Source organism: Balaenoptera musculus, chromosome 2 (assembly GCF_009873245.2).
Source record: "Balaenoptera musculus isolate JJ_BM4_2016_0621 chromosome 2, mBalMus1.pri.v3, whole genome shotgun sequence".
Taxonomy (NCBI): Eukaryota; Metazoa; Chordata; class Mammalia; order Artiodactyla; family Balaenopteridae; genus Balaenoptera; species Balaenoptera musculus.
The window spans coordinates 64,930,770-64,950,771 of NC_045786.1; the positions used below are offsets into that span (position 1 = coordinate 64,930,770).

Genomic DNA, 20,002 nt, shown 5'->3' on the forward strand with positions numbered 1-20,002 from the left:
ATGACCGGCTCCTACATGGTCTCACTTTGGTGACATGCCATGAGCGAGGAAGGGTGAGTGGGGTCCTTTTTGGTTGGAAATATGCAGGATGGGCAATGGTCCAGTCCCCTTCCCCTGCATGTGGTGGAAGATCCCTTTTACAGCAGCTTGCCCAGGTGACTCTCCAGCTTCAGCTTGCACGCTTCCAGGGATGGGGAGCTCACCATCTCTTGAGGCAGCTCTGAGTGCTGCAAAGTTTCACTGAGCCTCCATCTGTCTCCCTGGAATCTCTCTCCATTGGATCAGCCCTAGTTCTCCCCATCAGCACCACAGAAAACAAACCCATCAAATATCTCAAGGCTGTCTTCATAATCCCTCACGCCTCTCTGAGCGTCACATTAAAAAACCTCAGTGCATTCAACCATTCCTCATGGGATCCAAATTTGGCCTTGTCGTCATCCCTGTGGTTGGTCCAAGTTCCCCTTGCAGGAGGGCACCTCAAAGAGAAGCAATCTCTTCTGTGGGGTCTGGAAAGTCTGGAAGACAACGGGACGATTTTCTCCCCCCTCTTCCATGCTATTTCTCCACTAATATCACCATCTCTTTTCTGAGGGGCCTGGTCCCACGGCTGAGTCTCGGCTAAGCCTAGGCCTCCAGACTCTTCTCTACATGGAGACACTGCACAGTTCTGTGTCAGATCTGCCTAACCTATAACCCATGCGTGGGGTTCTTGCTTGTAGAGCTGCCCGCTTCCACAAACCGCCACTAGAGAGCCAGGCCCTTTGCCCACAAACTCTCCCAGGGAAGGAACTAAAAGCTTTTCACGCAGGAACCCCAAGAGCATCGCTAAATTCTCTGGCTACATTTGTGATCTTTTCCCTCCTGTCCCAGCAGAAATCAAGCTTAAGCTATCTGCTATTTTTCAAAACGTACCCTTTTATCATCTCGAGATTACTGCCGAGTCCCACTTCCCTGGGGCATCTTTCTCCGGCTCTCCCAAGCCCTCCTTGCTGCTGTGTGTTACGCTCTCAGGGCCTGGCAGTACAGGGGCGTATGCCCACTGGGGCGCCCTTGCCAGCATGTCTCAGCTGTAAAACAGCTACAACGGGATCTGCGCACAGCAACTCAAGCCCCACAAACAGGGATGGTCAGGCTGGCACTTTGTAGTGGCACAAACTTCAAAATAGCCTAAGTCACCTGTGGTTCATCCAGAAAATGGAACACCGCGCAGCTGTTCAAAAGCCAGAGAGGCTTCTGTGGGGGTCAGACAGAGATCTCTGGGGGAAAAGCAAGGGAGGAAAGAACCAGGTGCTGGGTGTACACACATGTCACAGATGCTCGAGTCTCTAGCAAAGCGTTCTGGGAGGATGCACAAGCAGCAGGTCACCCCGGCAGCTCCAGAGAGGACGAAGAGGGGCCGGGGGAAGACTCCGACTCTACTCCCTTCTGCAATGTTATAATTTATTATCATTTAGACTTTTTACTTAAGTTTACTTAAATTTAAAACAACGAACAGCCTCCGTGAGCAGATCTTGCTGCCACCCGGACCAGTCTGCAGGCCCTAAGGCTTCTTTACAGGTGGTCCTATCCCACCCCAAGCCTGAGCTCTCCCTCTTCTCCACTGGCGACGTTTCTGGCACCAAGCAGCCTTCCCCTGCATTTTGCCCTGGGTCTGTCTCTGACTGCTGGCCAGGCAGGCCGCCGTCCTCAGGCCCCTCTCTGCCTGCAGCACACCCTGGGGTCCTTCCTACTCTCTTGGCTTCTCAATATAATTGGGAGGGGGAGTCCAGAGACCAACCTGTGCTAGAACTTGCCAGGGGATGTAAGCAAGTCACTCCTTTCTCTGGGCCGCATCTGTGTCAGCCAGTGGTGGTCTGAGTCGGCTGGTGGCCCGCATGACCCCCATGGTCCTTCCAGCTCTCGTATACTAGGACCCCATCTCCACCCTTCACTCGCTATGCACAGGCACCAGGTATGTGAAGCTGGTCTTCGGTCCCCACCTTTCTCAGCCAGGTCCCTCTTCACCTTCCTGGCAATCCCCATTTGTGCGTGTGCACGTGCCGGAGCGTTCTCCTGGCTGGCTCCACTAAAGTGCTGCCTGACCAAATGCCTCACAGCTGCTGTGGTCCCAGGCACCCACAGCTCTGTGCCCGATGCCTTTTCCAATGCCTCATCCCCTAATCCTCAGGGCAACCCCAGGAAGGGCGCAGACTATCCTGCTTTGCATATGGGAAAATGCGAAGCCCAGAGAGGTTAAGTGACTTGCTCAAGCTAGGGAATTTTAGCCAGGGCTTCCAGAAGACCCAGAAAGCCTCCAAGACTGAATAAGACAATCCTCTCAAATCAGGCCCCGAAGCAGGGGAGCAGGGAAAGACCGGGGAGCTGCCAGGAGCCCCTCGAATCCTACTACAATCTGGGTCCTAGAGGTCACCCCAGCAGCAGACCGCCATGCCTCCCAGCACCACGGGGGAGTCCCCCAAATCCCATCACGGAATCTCAGCTCTCTCCACCCCAGCTGTGTTTAAAGAAGCCCCAGTTCCCAGGCTCTGAATGAGCAGCTGGTCAAGGGGCCTGGGAGGTACCAGAAGGGCAGCAAGTGCGTCCAGATGTTGAGGGTCTCATTGGTCATTTGGAAAAGGCTGAGGAGACAGGCCGTGGCGGAACTCTGTGGATGTCGGTAGCCGAAGAGGATGCCCTGCTCGTGGAACACCTGCAGGGGGAAGAGAAAGGGGCGCCGAGGTGAGACGAGAGGGTGGCGGGAAGGTCTCAGGAGGAACATCTCCGGTAGTCTCTAGCTTTCTCCCAGGCTGTGCACTTGTACACTGTAGCCTGGAACACTTGACCCCGAGTCCTTGACCTGTCAAGCTGCTCCTGCCTCCCTCCCATCGCTTCTAAACTCCCATGTCCTTCCAGAAGCCCGCAGTCAGCTGGAGGAGAGGATTCAAGGCCCTGACTCCCTTTGGGAATCCAGCCTGTCTTTGCACGGCAGATGCACTTACTCCTGTCATGAATATTGCCTAAGAATCTGCTTTTGCACCCTCTGCCTGGGGCCTACAGCCCAGTCTTCGGATGCCTTCGTGGTTGGTTGACATATATGCTGCCTGTTCGAGCCAACAAGCCCTGGATGTCAGGGGCTGGTGGGATGATCTCTGCGGAAGATCCCTCCCCGCCGGGGCCAGGATATATTCACCAAGGCGCTTCATAAAGGCCTGTTGATAGTGAAAACTATGATGGCATCAGCCTGTGCTGCAGGTGGAGGAGAAGGCTGGTCACAGCAGGGCCCACGCAAGCTCCCCACCCCATGCAGCCCACCTGGCAAGGCTCTCAGTAACCACCCCGGATGAGAAACTTGGACTGGTCAGGTAAAATAGCGGGTGTCAGCCTGCTTGGAGGACTGCATCACATCCATTAAAAATGGTAATTATGGAGACAATGAGGCATGAGGGACAAAAGCTCAGGATGCGATATTAAGTGAAAAAAAGTGGAATGTCAACTGTATTCCTGCCATGATGATTAGAACTATAGAAATTTTACGCACATGTAGTGGGGTGGAGACTGGGAGAAACACGGAAAAGGAAAGAGTTTTATTTGTTGAACTAGCAGGATTTGCGGGAGATTTTTACCCCCTTTTGTGTTGATCAGATCAGTGTTTCTCAATCTTGACCCTGTTGACATTTGAGGCCAGACAATTCTTTGTGCTGGGGGGGAGCTGTCCTAGGCATTGTTTAGCAGTAATGTGACAACCAAAAATGTCTCCCGATATTGCCAATGTCCCTGGGGGCAAAATCTCCCCCAGTTAAGAACCACTGACTTAGCCGAATGTTGTTATAACCTTTGAGAGGTTAAGTAAAAATGAGTAGATTAATTGAGGCAAATAATGACAATGACAATATTAGTAATCGTAATGTAAATTGAATCATAATCAATTTTAAAGGTTTCCCTCTGATTTTCTAGGGCTGTGGGAGGAATGGAAGGCTGGGAGAATTCCTACCTAGCCACTCATTTCCCATTTGGGTTACCAACTTCTTAGTTTAAGAGAGGATCTTGATTCAAAAATACACAATATTTGTAATGACCTATAATGGAAAAGAATCTGAAAAAGAATATATGTAATAATAACTGAATCACTTTGCTGTACATCTGAAACTAACACATTGTAAATTAAATATACTTCAATTTTTAAAAAGAGTTTAAAAAATAATAAATAAATAATCAAAAACAAAATAAAAACCACAAGAATAGACAATGTAGGGACTTCCCTGGTGGCACAGTGGTTAAGAATCTGCCTGCCAATGCAGGGGACACGGGTTTGAGCCCTGGTCTGGGAAGATCCCACATGCCACAGAGCAACTAAGCCCATGCGCCACAACTACTGAGCCTGCGCTCTAGAGCCCGTGAGCCACGACTACTGAGCCTGCAAGCCACAACTACTGAAGCCTGCGCGCCTAGAGCCTGTGCTCCGCAACAAAGACAAGCCACCGCAATGAGAAGCCTGCGCACCACAAGGAAGAGTAGCCCCTGCTCAACACAACTAGAGAAAGCCCGTGCGCAGCAACAAAGACCAAACGCAGCCAAAAATTAAAAACAAATTTTAAAAAAGAATACACAATGTATGGCATAACTTGGACTATCTCTTGAGGTTCTGAGTCAACAAGTCTCATGGAACAGTGGAGAAATTAGTAAGGGGATGTCAGAGTAAAGAGTCAAATCTGGGCCCATTAGGTGCCCTATGACCTTGAGCTGGGCCACAACTCTCAGGGCTCCGTGTCCTCACCTATGAAATGGGGGGCGTTTGCTCACCAGACGGTGAGGACATTCCCATCTTGGTTCAATTCTGGGTGAAACTAGTCAACTAGGGGGAGGGGGAGAATGAAGTTGGTTCATGGTCCAGTGAAGAAATACTGTTTGAATTAGGTTTGGGTTTTAGCTAATTAAAGCGATTTGTTCCAGTTTTTGATTCACTGTGCATTTCTGCTGACATCCCCGGTTTCCAGTGGACAAGCTTCTCTAATGGGCAGCAGGCATCTCCGCTTGCAGCTGCCCACCCACCAGGGTTGCTGACCAGGCGGCAAACGGGCTGATGGCCTTCAGCCTTTGAGTCACGCGAGGAGGATGGCGCGTGCTTGGCAGGCACGCGTAAGGCCCTCCAGCAGAAACTATAGGTCTATCATTCTACCTGTTATATTTCTTGTTTTCTTCCTTAAAAAAAAATTTTTTTTTAATAAATTTATTTATTTTATTTTTGGCTGTGTTGGGTCTTTGCTGCTGCGCAGGGGCTTTCTCTAGTTGCAGTGAGCAGGGATCACTCTTTGTTGCAGTGCGCAGGCTTCTCATCGCGGTGGCTTCTCTTGTTGCGGAGCACGGGCTCTAGGCGCGCGGACTCAGTAGTCGTGGCTTGCGGGCTCTAGAGCGCAGGCTCAGCAGTTGTGGTGCACGGGCTTAGCTGCTCCGCAGTATATGGGATCTTCCTGGACCAGGGCTCGAACCCGTGTCCCCTGCATTGGCAAGCAGATTCTCAACCACTGCGCCACCAGGGAAGCCCTCTTTTTTTTTTTTTTTTATTAAAGCATTGGCCTCTTGTTAAAATGCAAGGACTCCAGAAAGGAGCAATTGTTATTAATTATTCACTGCTTCTTGTGAATAAGTTCAGCAGATCCCGTGTAGCAGGAGATCTTACGACAAGGGGCCTACGGAGCCCTGGGCATGTGAGGGTGACACACAGGGAGGAAGCAGGGCGGGGCTGCAGGACAGCTCAGATGCAGTGACGGCCACAGCTGGACGGTGGATGGACAGGACCCAGAGCAGGGGGGAGTCTCCCACATTTTGTCCACGGTGACTCAGGATATGACTACTGTCCTTCTCTCTTTGGACCCTGCATTCTGAGAGGCAAGAGACGATGCTGATAGAGTCAAAAGTCAGAGGGGAACAGAGGGGCTGGGAAGTCCACAAACTGGACAACTTGACCACACTGAAGAATCTGGCCCCAGACCTGGGGAGAATGCCTTACCACCAAGGCCAGGGTTGGGCGCAGATTAAAAGAACTGCTTCTCTCTGACCGGCTATCCTAACGCCAGACATGGGGGCAGGATTTTAAGCAGCCCCTCCAAAAAAAAAAAAAAAAAAGACGGATAAAGGATGGATAAAAGAAAGGGAGCCCCTCTGTCCCAGAAGAGTGATTCTGCCTCCTGCCTCTCCACCTTGACCCCCGTTCATGAGGCGGCATTGCTATGTCCACTCCTGCTCTGAGGTCCTCCAAGCACAGGAAGGGAGACGCGTTCTCTCCATTGTCCGGCTCCAGCCTTAGCAAAGCACTTTGCATAGAGTAGATCCTTACAGAATGCATGCTACATAAATCTGAACAGCAAAACACTTGAAAACAATTTTGTGTTCGTGCCTAGTTTGACCCCCAAAGGCAAACTGTGGTCATTGCCTTAATACTCCATAGCTGGGCCTCATTTGTAAGCGGCCCAAAGTTAGCAGGCGCTAGCATATTTGCACAGCAGAATTGATTTGACTCCACCTTGCCTCCCAGGTTGCAGTCCGGGCAATTTAGAATGAAATGAAATCAAATTGCGCGCAGCCTATAATTTAGGAGCGAGAACCCCCAGGCAGCCAGGTGGAAGGGCACGTCAGCGGGTTTTCCTCTTACTGCCTGTCACGAACTCGGCTTCCAAGAACAGCCCTGTGGCCCTGCTAGCTGATGCCTGAAATTCCACTGCGACCATTTTAAACCCTTGGTTTTTCCAGCTATTAAACTGCAAATCACCTGGGGAAAATAATCGGGCATTCTGGCTAGCAGTAAATAAGAGAGGATTTTGATGGCAGGCAAAGCACAGAGGCTGTCAGAGTGGGGTCAGCAGGCCACCGGCCTCGGCGTGGTAATCTGCATTTCCCATCTAGATCTCATTGAATCCTCACGGCCTCGTGAGGGACAGCCTTTTACTGTCCCCATTTCACAGAAAAGGAAACTAAGGTCTGTGGATGTTAAGGCATTTATCAAAGATCACAGAAGTAGGGGGAGCAAAGCTGAGACATCAGACTCCGTGTCCTGGTCTCACACTGTCCTCCCTGCCACTCCAGAGGGCTTGTCGGAGATGAAGCTCTCACCTCTCAGCCTGCAGTGTGATTGTGGACCATCACACACTTCTCTGAACCTTAGTTGCCTCTTCTTTAAAGTGGCGTCATTGTTCTGAATTGCATCTCTCACAAAATTCACATGTTGAAGCCCTAACCTCCAGCACTTCTGAATATAACTGTACTTGGAGATAGTCTTTAAAGAGGTGATTAAGTCAAAACAAGACAGTTAATCTAATCTAACTGGTGTCCCTCACGAGAAAAGGAAATTTGGACACAGAGGGAGACACCAGGGGTGTGCGTGCACAGAGGGATGACCATGTGAGGACACAGCGAGAAGGTGGCCCTCTGCAAGCTGAGGAGAAGCCTCAGAAGAAACCAACCCTGCTGGCACCTTGATCTTGGACTTGCAGCCTCCAGAACTGTGAGAAAATATATTTCTGTTGTTTAAGCCACCCCGTCTATGGTACTTTTTACGGCAGCTCGAGCTAATACAAAGTACAAGTGGTGAGGCTGGGGGACAAAGTCTCTAAGCCAGCGCCTCTCCAACTTTCTTCTGCAGGTGTCTGCAGATCACCTAGAGATCTTACTGCAGTTCGGTGGGGTTGGGGTGACTCTGCATTTCCAACACACTCCCAGCACATGCTGATTCTGCAGCTATCTCCGGCTTCCCAGCCCAGGCTCCTGCCTCAGCATCGTGCTGTCACCTCCCTGTCCAGAAACTGTAGCTCATCACAGAAGAGGAGGTGCCCTTTAGGTATGTTAAGATGAACCCAAAGACACAGGCATGAAAAGGAAGGGAGGGGACAGTGAGAGACCAGCAAGGAGTCTGGTGAGGTGTTGGTAGGCAGAGGCATGGATAGAATGGGGAGGAAGAGAGCGGGCCACAAATTGCTGTGTCAAGTATAACCCGTCATTTAGAGAGTATCTGCCACGTGCCTGACACTGGGTCGGACACCAAGCCACTGTCTCATGCAGGACGGACCATGCTTGGTCCTGGTAAAAGAGAACACTTAGGTTCTCAATCTAAAACACATAAAACATCACTGGTACACAACCCACATGCAATTACTAGAACTGTAAATCGGCTGAATTAATAGCCAACCATTGTTGGTATTAAGCAATTACAGATAAAGGTCAATTTAGAACACTGGGGTGATGTTCTTTAAAAAATAAGCGTCTAATATTCAGTCAAGAATAAGGATGCTTTCCATACATGCAAGACAATATTTATACAAGATGATGGTAAACTTCTTCTGGCCGAACATGTAAGATGGATACAAAATAGTGAAACAAATGACCACTGTATCTAGGATGGAGGATCTGAAGGATATTAGTACTTTAATGAGCAATAAAGTGAAAAAAACAAAGACACATAGGATGTTTTTAAAAAGTAAATGTTACTCAGTACAGGTAGGTGTACCAGGGTGAGAAGTCCCACTGAATGACGAGCATTATACGGAGTGTTGATCTGCAGAAGAAGAAAGTGACGAAGTTGAAACAATGGAGCATTCCATCAGTTTTACTTTATTATAATAATACAGTCTTTGATTTAAGAACTAGAAAAATAATCTTAAAATTTAGGTATTGATTTAAAAATCTACCATGGGCAAGCTTGTGATAACATGATTTGAGAGTCTGTGGTAGGCAAAATAATTGCCTCTCAAGGATGTCCATGTCCTAATCGCCAGAACCTGTAAATATGTTAGGTTTCACGGCAAAGGGGAATTAAGGTCACAGATGGTATTAAAGTTGCTAATCAGCTAACCTTAAAATAGGGAGATTATCTTGATTATCCAGGTAGGCCTAATGTAATCACGAGGGTTCTTAAAAATGGAAGGGAGAGGACTTCCCTGGTGGCGCAGTGGTTAAGAATCCATCTGCCAAGGCAGGGGACACGGGTTCGAGCCCTGGTCCGGGAAGATCCCACATGCCGTGGAGCAACTAAGCCCATGCGCCACAACTACTAAGCCTGCGCTCTAGAGCCCGCTAGCCACAACTACTGAAGCCGGCGCGCCTAGAGCCCGTGCTCTGCAACAAGAGAAGCCACCACAATAAGAAGCCCGTGCACCGCAACTAGAGAAAGCCCGCGCACAGCAATGAAGTCCCAACGCAGCCAAAAATAAATAAAATAAATAAATTTTTTTAAAAAACCTTTAAAAGTGGAAGGGAGCGGTAGAAGGGGATGTGACTATGAAGAAGGGTCGAGAGATGCAACATTGCTGGCTCTGCTGATGGAGGGAGTGGGCCAGGAGCCAAGGACTGTAGGTGGCCGCCAGAAGCTGGAAAAGGCAACAGGTTCTCCCCAGAGAGCCTCCATCGACACTTTGATTTTAGCCTAGTGAGACCCATGTGAGATTTCTAACCTACAGAACTGTAAGATAATCAATTTATCTTCTTTTTTAAGCCATCAAATTTGTGGTAATTTGTTATGGCAACAACAGAAAACTAATACAAGGTCAGAATTTGCCCAAAAATCCAAAAGCATTCTTAGAGCTGGAGATGGCAGCACATGGTTTCAATTTCTTACTAGGAGAATTGATGCCTTCCTTTGGAACAATTCAAAGATTATATATGACATCCTCAGAATCTTCCCCAATGTGGGATATCTTCCTGAAACACATATCAAATTTGACCACAAACTACTCTTATTCTTGCAATGGGAATGCCAAATAACTATCATTAAACACTTAGGTAAAATTTAGGCAAGATGCAAGATGACTGAAAGAAATCAGCGAAACAACAGAAGGTCCTCAAGTACAGAGCAAATCCCATCTTTGGTGGGAAATGACATTAGGTTTGAACCTGAGCTGTCCACAGATATATGTTATGTAGCAAAAGCCTACACACAAAAAAAAGAATCTAGTTTGGCTATTTCACTTTTAAAGGGATTAAAAATGCATATTTATTATTTTAAATATCTCTAGGACTTTTCTAAACTAAAGGAGCCACACATGAAATATGCAACAAAAATGATATTCCAATAAAATAAAATTCAAATAAGGAAACAAAAATGTCTGTGGACCATGAAAGAGAGGATTTACATACAAACAATCCTGAAGTTGATACCCACAGAAATTATTTTTCCGGCCATTGCAGACTGAGGTATAATTTTGACTGAGCAAGATGCTATTTTGTTTTCTTTATATTTTTTTCTTGGAAAAAGAAAAATCAAGTAGTACTATATGGATCTAGATATTGTTTTAAGGAAGTGAAAACAGCAACATAAAAGATGGTGATCCATATGAAATTAAAATATTTAATAATTTTCCCACTTAATTCTATCATATGAAACCTCATTATAATGTTTGAACTTGGTATGTAAAATTTATACTCATTCCTGATTCTAAATGTGGCTTTAAGAATATTTTTAAATAATTACAGTTGCTCTGCCTCAGCAGAATTGAATAAAAACTCAACAGAAGTTTCTCCCAAATGAAATTAATTAAAATCAAAAAAAAATCTAAGAACTACAGTGATTCAAGAATAATGGTCTACTTTGGCATCGCTCTTAACAGAACACAAATTATGTGATAATGTTGATTACAACATCTCAAAATTTTGCTGAAATGAAGGCAAGAAAAATAAATTTTATAGACTAAATATGTAAATTTATGAATTATGTTATGTATGTTATGCCCATCTAAACATCACTAATCCATCAACATTATATCCAGACATGTGCAATAATAAAGTTTAGTTGTCTTTGACATTTTGCTGGCGTTAGCTATACAAAAATCAGAGCTTTACATACTGTTTTTTGTCATTATGAAGGAATATTTGTCAAGGTAGAATTTATATAACTATGAGCTTCATTTGTGACTTTTACATATTTAGGCATATGGTCTATGGCCTCTATTTGTTCTCCTGATTCAGATCCAGCACATGGCAGGGGCAGACCCGATTTTATTTGCTCATCGTGAGAGCACTGAAAGGTAGGGATTGTCAAGCCCATTTTACAGATAAGGAAACTGAAGCTCAGTGAGATGGAACTTCATCTGCTATTTCATAAGAAATAGCAGAACCAAAATGCAACTCCTAGTTTGTTAGGTTGAAAAGCCCAGGATGCTTCACTGCATCCAGCCTAGTGGAACCAAGGATTGCTACAAACATTTCACGGATATACTAGATGTTATACAAGTTTTCAGAAGGAAGGGATCACTGGACCCATGTGATGCAGGAAGGACCTGGAAGAATAGCTGGGGAACATCTGGTTCTGGCAGAATGATGGTCGATTAGATGTCATGAAGGATCCTTCCAACGAAAACAATTAAAATGCTGGATGAAGCCTGCATGCTATGCTGGATAAATCTATCAGCAAGATGGCACAAAAGCAAGGAAGTCACAAAACCCTCAAACAAAGGGAAGCTAGGAACCCTGTGAGGTATGCTGCTTTCACCATCAGAGTTTCTGCTGCCAGCCTTTGCAAATGAGAGATGAAATCCAAGGCCCATCAAAGGCAGGGAATCTAATAGGAGACCTCATCAATAAAGCTAGGACTTTCAAGATAAGTGAATGTTGGGCTTCCCTGGTGGCGCAGTGGTTGAGAATCCGCCTGCCAATGCAGGGGACACGGGTTTGATCCCTGGTCCGGGAAGATCCCACATGCCACGGAGCAACTAAGCCCATGCGCCACAATTACTGAGCCTGTGCTCTAGAGCCAGCAAGCCACAACTACTGAGCCCTCATGACACAACTACTGAAGCCCACATGCCTAGAGCCCATGCTCTGCAACAAGAGGAGCCACCACAGTGAGAAGCCCACTCACCGCAATGAAGACCCAACGCAGCCAAAAATAAATAAATAAAATAAATTAATTAAAAAAAATAAAAGATAAGTGAATGTAAAATAAATCCTACCAGACAGAACAATACATTTACAAAAGTTGTCTCTCTGAAAAAAAATCTCTCTCAAGAATTCAGAACCATCAGTTCATCTTCATAGGGGTTTGTGGTCCAAATCCACACTACCATTGCGGTCCAAGAACTCTGAAGTGGAAAATTTAAAGTGGTTACAAATAGATAGAGGTCAAAGTTTTGTAGTTCCCTCAGGTAAGCAACAAAACAAATGCAAATCCTCTCTGAAGGATTTCTACGTTAAAACAAGCATGCACACACCTGGAAACAAAATGCCATGAATGAGAAACAGCAAAAAATAGGAGATAGCAGAAAGAGAGATCAAAGAACAGATACTGAAATATAAAATGACTATGTCCAATATGTTTAAAGAAAGAGCTTAAAAATATGAACAATAAGCAAGCAGATTTGAAAAGAACCTAATATAACTTATAGAAATTTAAAAAAAATAATAATTGAAATAAAAAGTCACTGAAAGGATAAATAGCAGACCAAGCTGATGAGGAAATTAGTCAACTGAAAGTAGATCCAAAGAAAGTATCCAGGATGCGGTCCAGAGAGATTAAGAGACAGAAGATGTGAAAAAGCAAACAAGAGACATAACAAGGGCTTCCCTGGTGGCGCAGTGGTTGAGAATCTGCCTGCCAGTGCAGGGGACACTGGTTTGAGCCCTGATCTGGGAAGATCCCACATGCCGCGGAGCAACTAGGCCCGTGAGCCACAATTACTGAGCCTGCGCGTCTGGAGCCTGTGCTCCGCAACAAGAGAGGCCACAATAGTGAGAGGCCCGCGCACCGCGATGAAGAGTGGCCCCCGCTTGCCGCAACTAGAGAAAGCCCTCACACAGAAATGAAGACCCAACACAGCCAAAAATAAAAAATAAATTAAAAAAAAAAAAAAAAGAGAGACAGAAGATGTGAAAAAAGCAAACAAGAGACATAACGAATATTTCTCTAGAAGGAGAAAATATAATGGTTCTGATGTGATATTTGAAGAGATAACTGGTATATGTCTAGAACTGTTGCAAGTCACCAGTCCTCAGATCCAAGAAGTTAAGTGAAGCATGGTAGAGACAGTTGGTGCTCACCAAATATCACATGTGCTTTCTTACATTTCTCAGACTGTCTTGTCGTTAGGTTGGGGCCATGTTGACTATTTCTGGTTAAAGTTAATTCCAGGCCAGGGCAGTCGAAGAATGATGTCTTCTTGTAGGAGACGTCCTGATGGACTGGGGATGCAACTCTTCCCCTTTTCAGAACTGAGCCACTGTCCCTCTCTGGGAATCACTTGTGGCCAAAGGTTGCTACCTTGCCCACATTATACTCACTGTCCAGGGACAGCACGTACCCACTAAGGATGGGTACAAAGTCCTGGCCTTCTTTTCTCATTGGGGACAACTCTGAAGGGTCAACCCCACTCCAGAGCTCCCTGGGTGGTCAGCCGAGGCCTCTGATGCAACGTCTCCTTCTACCCAAGCCTGCTTCCCCCACTTCCTTACAGGTGTTCCTGAGAACACTCCCTCATGAACTTCCTGCATGTATATCTTTGTCTCAGAGCCTGTTTGTGGGAAACCCAACCTAAGACACCTCTCTCTCTTCCCCTTCTGTGGTGACCTAGAAGGCCACATGTTCCAGATGGAGCAGCTATGAGGTGGCAGACCTTCCATCTGCCTGGGTCCTTCACAGTTCCTCACTGACCACTTAGCTATGTAATGTGAGGGTGAAATAAATCTTTGCTCTGTTAAGTCACTGAGCTATCTGGGATAATGTTTAAACTCAGCATAGCCTAGCCCTTCCTGCTTCCCACAGTTATTCATGTAAAGATAGCTGGAGTAACCATTAAGCTGATAAATTCAGAGAATATTTCTAGCCTATTAATTATAAAACAAGGGCAGGGGAAAACAGCATGTTCAAAAGGAAAAAGAAAAGAAGAATGTAAAACTCAATTCAAAGAGCGCAGGAAGGGAAGGGCAACAGAGAAAACAGGACAGATAGAAAGCACATAAGACGATCAAAATAAATGCAAATATTTCAATACTCATTATAAATATAAACAGACTAAACCGTCCCTTTAAATGACAAATACTGTCAATCTAGATGAAATCCAACTATGTGCCATTTACATGAGACACAACTAAACTATACGGACTGGGAGAGATTACAAGTCAAAGTAAGGAAAGAAATAAACCAGACATAACAAAAACAACAAAACTGGAGTCACTGTACAACTATCAGACAGATGCTAAGACAAAAAGCATTACTAGATATAAAGAGAATCACTTTTTAGAAATAATAAGAACTTTACTTCACCGGAAAGATACAATTACAAACTTGGATGGACCTAAAAAACACAGGCTCAAAGTATATAAAGTAAAAATTGACTTACCTACAAGGGGTAATTCACAAATCTGACACCATTAGGAAAGATTTTAACACATTTCAATTATGGATACCTTGAGCAATCGTTAAGTTGCATAAAAAATCAAAATGGAAGTTAGAAATTAATTAGAACTGCATATGTGGACTGCAGTTAAAGCAATACTTAGAGAGAAATATATATATATTTAATTGCTTACATTACAATGGTAGAGTGATTAACTTAAGAAGTTAGAGCAGTAACAGCAAAATAAACCCAAAGTAGAAAGAAAATAATAAAAATAACAAAAAGACATTAGAGATATAAAATACATAATAGAGAGGCTCCACGAAGCCCAAATCATCTTCTTTTCAAATTTTTTTTAAAAAAAAGACAAACTGACAAGATTAACCAAGAAGAGAACAGAAAAACAAAAATGACATATTCATGTCAACAGACACGGAAAAAGTATGTCACAAGATCCAATACCCTTTCATAATAAGAGAATACTCAACAAAATAGTAATAGAACTTCTTTGAACCAACAAAGGCCATCTACAAGAAACCCACAGCTAACATACTTAATGGTATGCTTTTCCCCTATGATCAGGATGTCTGCTCTCACCACTTCTATACAGCATTGTAGTGGAGATTCTAGCTAGGTCAACTGGACAAGAAAAAGAAATAAAAAGCATCTAGATTAAAAGGAAGAAGCAAAACTATCTCTATTTGCAGATGACATGATCTTACATACAGGAATTCCTAAAGGATCCACTAAAATACTATTAGAACTAATAAATTAGTTCAGCAAGCGTGCAGGATATAAGATAAATATACAAAACTCAGTTTTCTATATTCTAGCAATAACAATCTGAAATGAATTTAAGGAAACAATTCCACTTACAACAGTATCAAAAACAATAAAATACTTAGAAATAAATTTAACAAATCATTTTAATGGTGCAAGACTTGTATACTGAAAACTACAAAACATCACTGAAAGAAATTAAAGAATAACTAGACAAATGGAAAGACAGACCATGTTCATGGATTTAATTTACTTAATATTATTAAGATGGTAATGCCCCCCAAATTGATCAACAGATTCAGTACAATCCCTCTCAAAATCCTGGCTGTTTTTTTTGTTGGTCTGTCTGTTTGCAGAAATTGACAAATAGATCTTAAAATTCATAAGGAAATGCAAGGGACCCTGAACAGCCAAAACAATCTTGAAAAAGAAGATCAAGGTTAAAGGACTTACACTTCCCAATTTCAAAACTCATTACAAAGCACAGTAATCAAGACAATGTGGTACTGACATAAGAAGAGACAAACAGATCAATGGAATAGAACTGAGAATCCAGAAATAAAGCCTCACATTTACAGTCAATCAATTTTCAATAAAGGTGTCAAGATAATTCAATGAAGAAATAATGAATAGTCTTTCCAATAAATGGTGCTGGCACTGCTTGATACCCACATGAAAAAAAGAAAAGAATAAAGTTGGACCCCTATTTCACACCACATGCAATAACTAATGCAAAAAAAATGGATCATAGACTTAAATTTTAGGGATAAAACTCTTAGAAGAAAATATAGGAGTAAATCTTCATGACCTTGGATCAGCCAAAGGTTTTTTTGCTATAACATCAAAAGCACAAGCAACAAAAGAAAAATAATAGATAATATTAAATTTTAAAACTTTTGTGCTTCCAAGGATACCATCAATAACATGAAAATGCAACACACAGAATGGTAGAAAACATTTTCAAACCATGTATCTGATAAGGGACTTGTATCAAAAATATATAAAGAACACTTACAACTCAACAACAAAAAGACAAATGACCCAACTTAAAAATTGGCCAAAGACTTGAGTAGACATTTCTCCCAAGAAGATATACAAATGGCCAATAAGCACATGAAAAGATGCTCAACATAACTAATCTTCAGGGAAATTCAAATCAAAACTACAATGAGATATCACCTCATATCCATTAGGATGGCTACTATAAAAAAAAAACAGAAAACAACAAGTGTTGGTGAAGATGTGGAGAAACTGGAACACTTGTGAACTGTTGGTGGGAATGTAAAATGGTACAGCCACTGTGGAAAGCAACAGGGTGGTTCTTCAAAAAAAATTTTTTTTTAATGGCCAAATGATCCAGCAATTCCACTTCTGGGTACATACCCAAAAGGATTGAAAGCAGGGTCTTGAAGGGATATCTCTACACCTATGTTCATAGCAGCATTATTCACAATAGCTAAAACTTACAAGTAACCTATTACTTATTCATGGATGAATGGATAAGCAAAATGTGGTATGTACATACAATGGAATATTATTCAGCCTTTAAAAAGAAGGAAATTCTGGTATATGCTATAATATGGATAAACCTTGAAGACATTATGCTAGGTAAAATAAATAAGACAGTCACAAAAAGACAAATATTATATAATTCCACTTATATGAAATACTTAAAGTAGTCAAATCATAAAGACAAGAAGTATTAATGGTGGTTGTCAGAGGCTGGGGTAGGGGAAAATGGGGAGTTCTTATTTAATGGGTACAGAGTTTCAGCTTTACAAGATAAAAAGAATGGAGATGAACAGTGGTGATGGTTGCCAAACAATGTGAATGTATTTAATACCACAGAACTGTGCACTTTGAAATGGTTAAGATGGTAAATTTTATGTTAAGTATATTTTGCCACAATAAAAATAAAAGTTAAGCATAGAGTTACCATGTGACCCAGCAATTCCACTCCTAGGTGTGTACCTAGGGGAATTGAAAATATGTCCACAAAAAAACTTGTACACAAATGTTCAGAGCATTACTCATAATAACCAAAAATTGGAAACAACTTAAGTGTCCATCAATTGAGGAATGAATAAACAAACTGGTATATCCATAAATGGAATATTATTCAGCCATAAAAACAAATGAAGTACTAATCCATGCTACAGCACACATGAACCTTGAGAACACTATGCTAAGTGAAAGAAGGCATTCACAAAAGGCCACCTACTGCATGACCCCATTTATATGAAATATCCAGAAGAGGCAAATCCATAGAGACAAAGTAAATTAGTGGTTGCCATAGGGCTGCGAGTGGGGGCAGTGGGAAATATCTGCTAATTGGTACAGAGTTTCTTTCTGCGGTGTTAACAATGTTCTAAAATTCAATTTGGTGATGGTTTTGTACAACATACTTTGTGTGTGTCAACATACTAAAACCCACTGAGCTATATACTCTTAAAGGGAGAATTTTATGGTATGTGAATTATATTTCAACAAAACTATTATAAAAAAACTTTCTACAGAGAAAATGCAGCTGTAGCATCGAGTTGCTCCTTGCACAATTCCACAGTCTGTCATTCACGTAGACTAAGAGATAAACAATGCTCCCTTGGGTGGGCAACATGGTGGCTCTGCTCAGACAATTTTCCAGGTAAATTCTACCAAGCTGTCAGGAATGTATAATTCTAATATTATACAAATACTACATATATTTTCCATAGAATAAATAGGCAACACTCTCCAGCTCATTTGTGGTTGGCGCCATCTTAATCCCCAATCCAGGGGAGGGCAGTATAAGAAGGAGAAATTTCAGGCCAACTCAATAAATAGATTTAAGGATCCTAGACAAAATATCAGCTGATTTCAGCGATAGATTAAAAAGATACTCCATCGGGGCTTCCCTGGTGGCGCAGTGGTTGAGAGTCTGCCTGCCAATGCAGGGGACACGGGTTCGAGCCCTGGTCTGGGAAGATCCCACATGCCACGGAGCCACTGGGCCCATGAGCCACAATTACTGAGCCTGCGCGTCTGGAGCCTGTGCTCCGCAACAAGAGAGGCCGCAATAGTGAGAGGCCCGCGCACCGCGATGAGGAGTGGCTCCCGCTTGCTGCAACTAGAGAAAGCCCTCGCACAGAAACGAAGACCCAACACAGCCATAAAAATAAATAAATTAAAAAAAAAAAAAAAAAAGATACTGCATCATAACCAAGTAATATTTAAATGCAAGGTTGGGGACTTCCCTGGCGGTCCAGTGGTTACGACTCCACACTTCCACTGCAGGGGGCACAGGTTTGATCCCTGGTCAGGGAATTAAGATCCCGCATGCTGTGCGGTGCGGCCAAAATAAATAAATAAGTAAGTAAGTAAGTAAGTAAAAATAAAAAGAATAAATAAAATAAATAAATAAATGCAAGGTTGGTTTAACATTAGTAAATCAATCAATGTAATTCACCACGTTAATAACTTAAATGAATCATATATGGCCATCTCAAAAGATATACTGATAGAAAAAAGATTTTATTACTGATTAGAGGCAAAAAAAATCCTAGGAAACTAGGGATAGAAAGGAATATTCTTAACCTGATAAAGGTTATTTATACACATACACACACACACACAAACACACATACACACCCATACACACAGAAAGAGCTAACATTATATTAAATGATGAAATGTTGAAAGCATTCATCTGGATTAAAATCAAGAACAATACAAAAAGCCTGCAATCATGACTCCCTTTCATAAGCTCCCAGGTATTCTCGTGGTGGTGATCCAAGCGCCCACTTTGAGAAATTCTCGGCTGGAGAAACCAGTTGCCTATTGAGATGGCTTCTTGTTTCAGGTGCCCAAGCCCACCTACCCAACACCACTCCCAGCCACTGATCTGGCTCTGCTTCCGTTCCTTCATAATTATCCCACTACTCTATTTCATTTTTCTTGGCTCTTCACAATAGCTCTGTGAGACATATTATCTCCATTTCACAGATAAGGAAACTGAGGCTTGGAGAGGTTACAAGTCTTGTCCAAATTCCCACAGTAAGTGGCAGAGCTACAGTGCAAGGCTGGGAAATGCTTTGTAGCACCTCTGGAATCCTCCTGCCTGTGCCCCTAAATTAAGGCTTCCAGGACAATGTGGTGAGTTTACCTGTAGCCTGGGGGCCAAGGTTACCATTAACAAAAGATTCTCAATTTGACACAAAATACTCTTGTTTCCTGGCCAAGTGTCATGCCATGTTCCATATGAACTTGCTGTCTAGACTTCCCTGTTTGTCTCTAGGTTGGGTCTGTCTAGGAATCAACACCTAGATACTTATTCCATTCCTTGAACTGTTTGTTCACATCTTTCACAACTCCCTAACGTACCCAGGTCTGTTATTAGACACAGGGAGACTTGAAATTGTGAGGCATGTACCCAAGTCTTACCTTCTACGGGAAGGGAGAACTGTCCTTTCCTGTGAGTAGTCCATTAGGAGGAATGCACCAGAATTAGAACCCTGAGGATGCCAAGAGGCGGTGCCCCACCCTCCTCTGATGGGTGAGGCTCAGAGAGGGTAGGGAAGTGGCCCAGGCCACACAGCTGGTTGATATACAAAGGGAGAGGTGGCCATATAGGGCAGCCTGCAGAGGTGCCAACCAACAGCTGAAGGGGCTCAGGGAAGGGAGAGGGCACCTGCAGCTCCACGGAGAAGGAGGCCAGAAAGGGGGATGGAGGGGCAGGGGAGGTAAGCCTTCTTCAAACAGAGATCAAGAGAAGTGAATGTCCAATCTGGTGGGAAGTCTAGAGAGAGCACCAGTGTGGCTGGAGAAGAGGGTTTACAGATGAAAAACAGTGGGGGAGGTGGGTAGGAGTTGGGCCTGTGAATACCAGGCAGGGAGCTGGGGTGGGAGTCTGTGGGAGGGGCTGCTCAACGTCTCCTCCCAACACACCTCACCCC

At 43.7% G+C, this 20,002-nt stretch overlaps 1 protein-coding gene across 8 annotated transcripts in view; it reads right to left on the bottom strand.

Annotated features, from left to right (window-relative positions):
- PAQR5 (progestin and adipoQ receptor family member 5) overlaps positions 1 to 20,002 on the bottom strand; it is an 86,198-nt gene that overhangs the window by 21,666 nt on the left and 44,530 nt on the right. For 6 of the 8 annotated variants that reach the window (XM_036840854.1, XM_036840862.1, XM_036840866.1 and 3 more), the window contains one exon: positions 2,562 to 2,689. In XM_036840854.1, coding sequence (XP_036696749.1) covers positions 2,562 to 2,689 — 128 coding nt within the window. Of the gene's footprint in view, positions 1 to 1,304; positions 1,426 to 2,561; positions 2,690 to 20,002 lie in introns of all 8 variants that reach the window. The other 2 variants (XM_036840903.1, XM_036840895.1) reach the window with 1 other exon arrangement.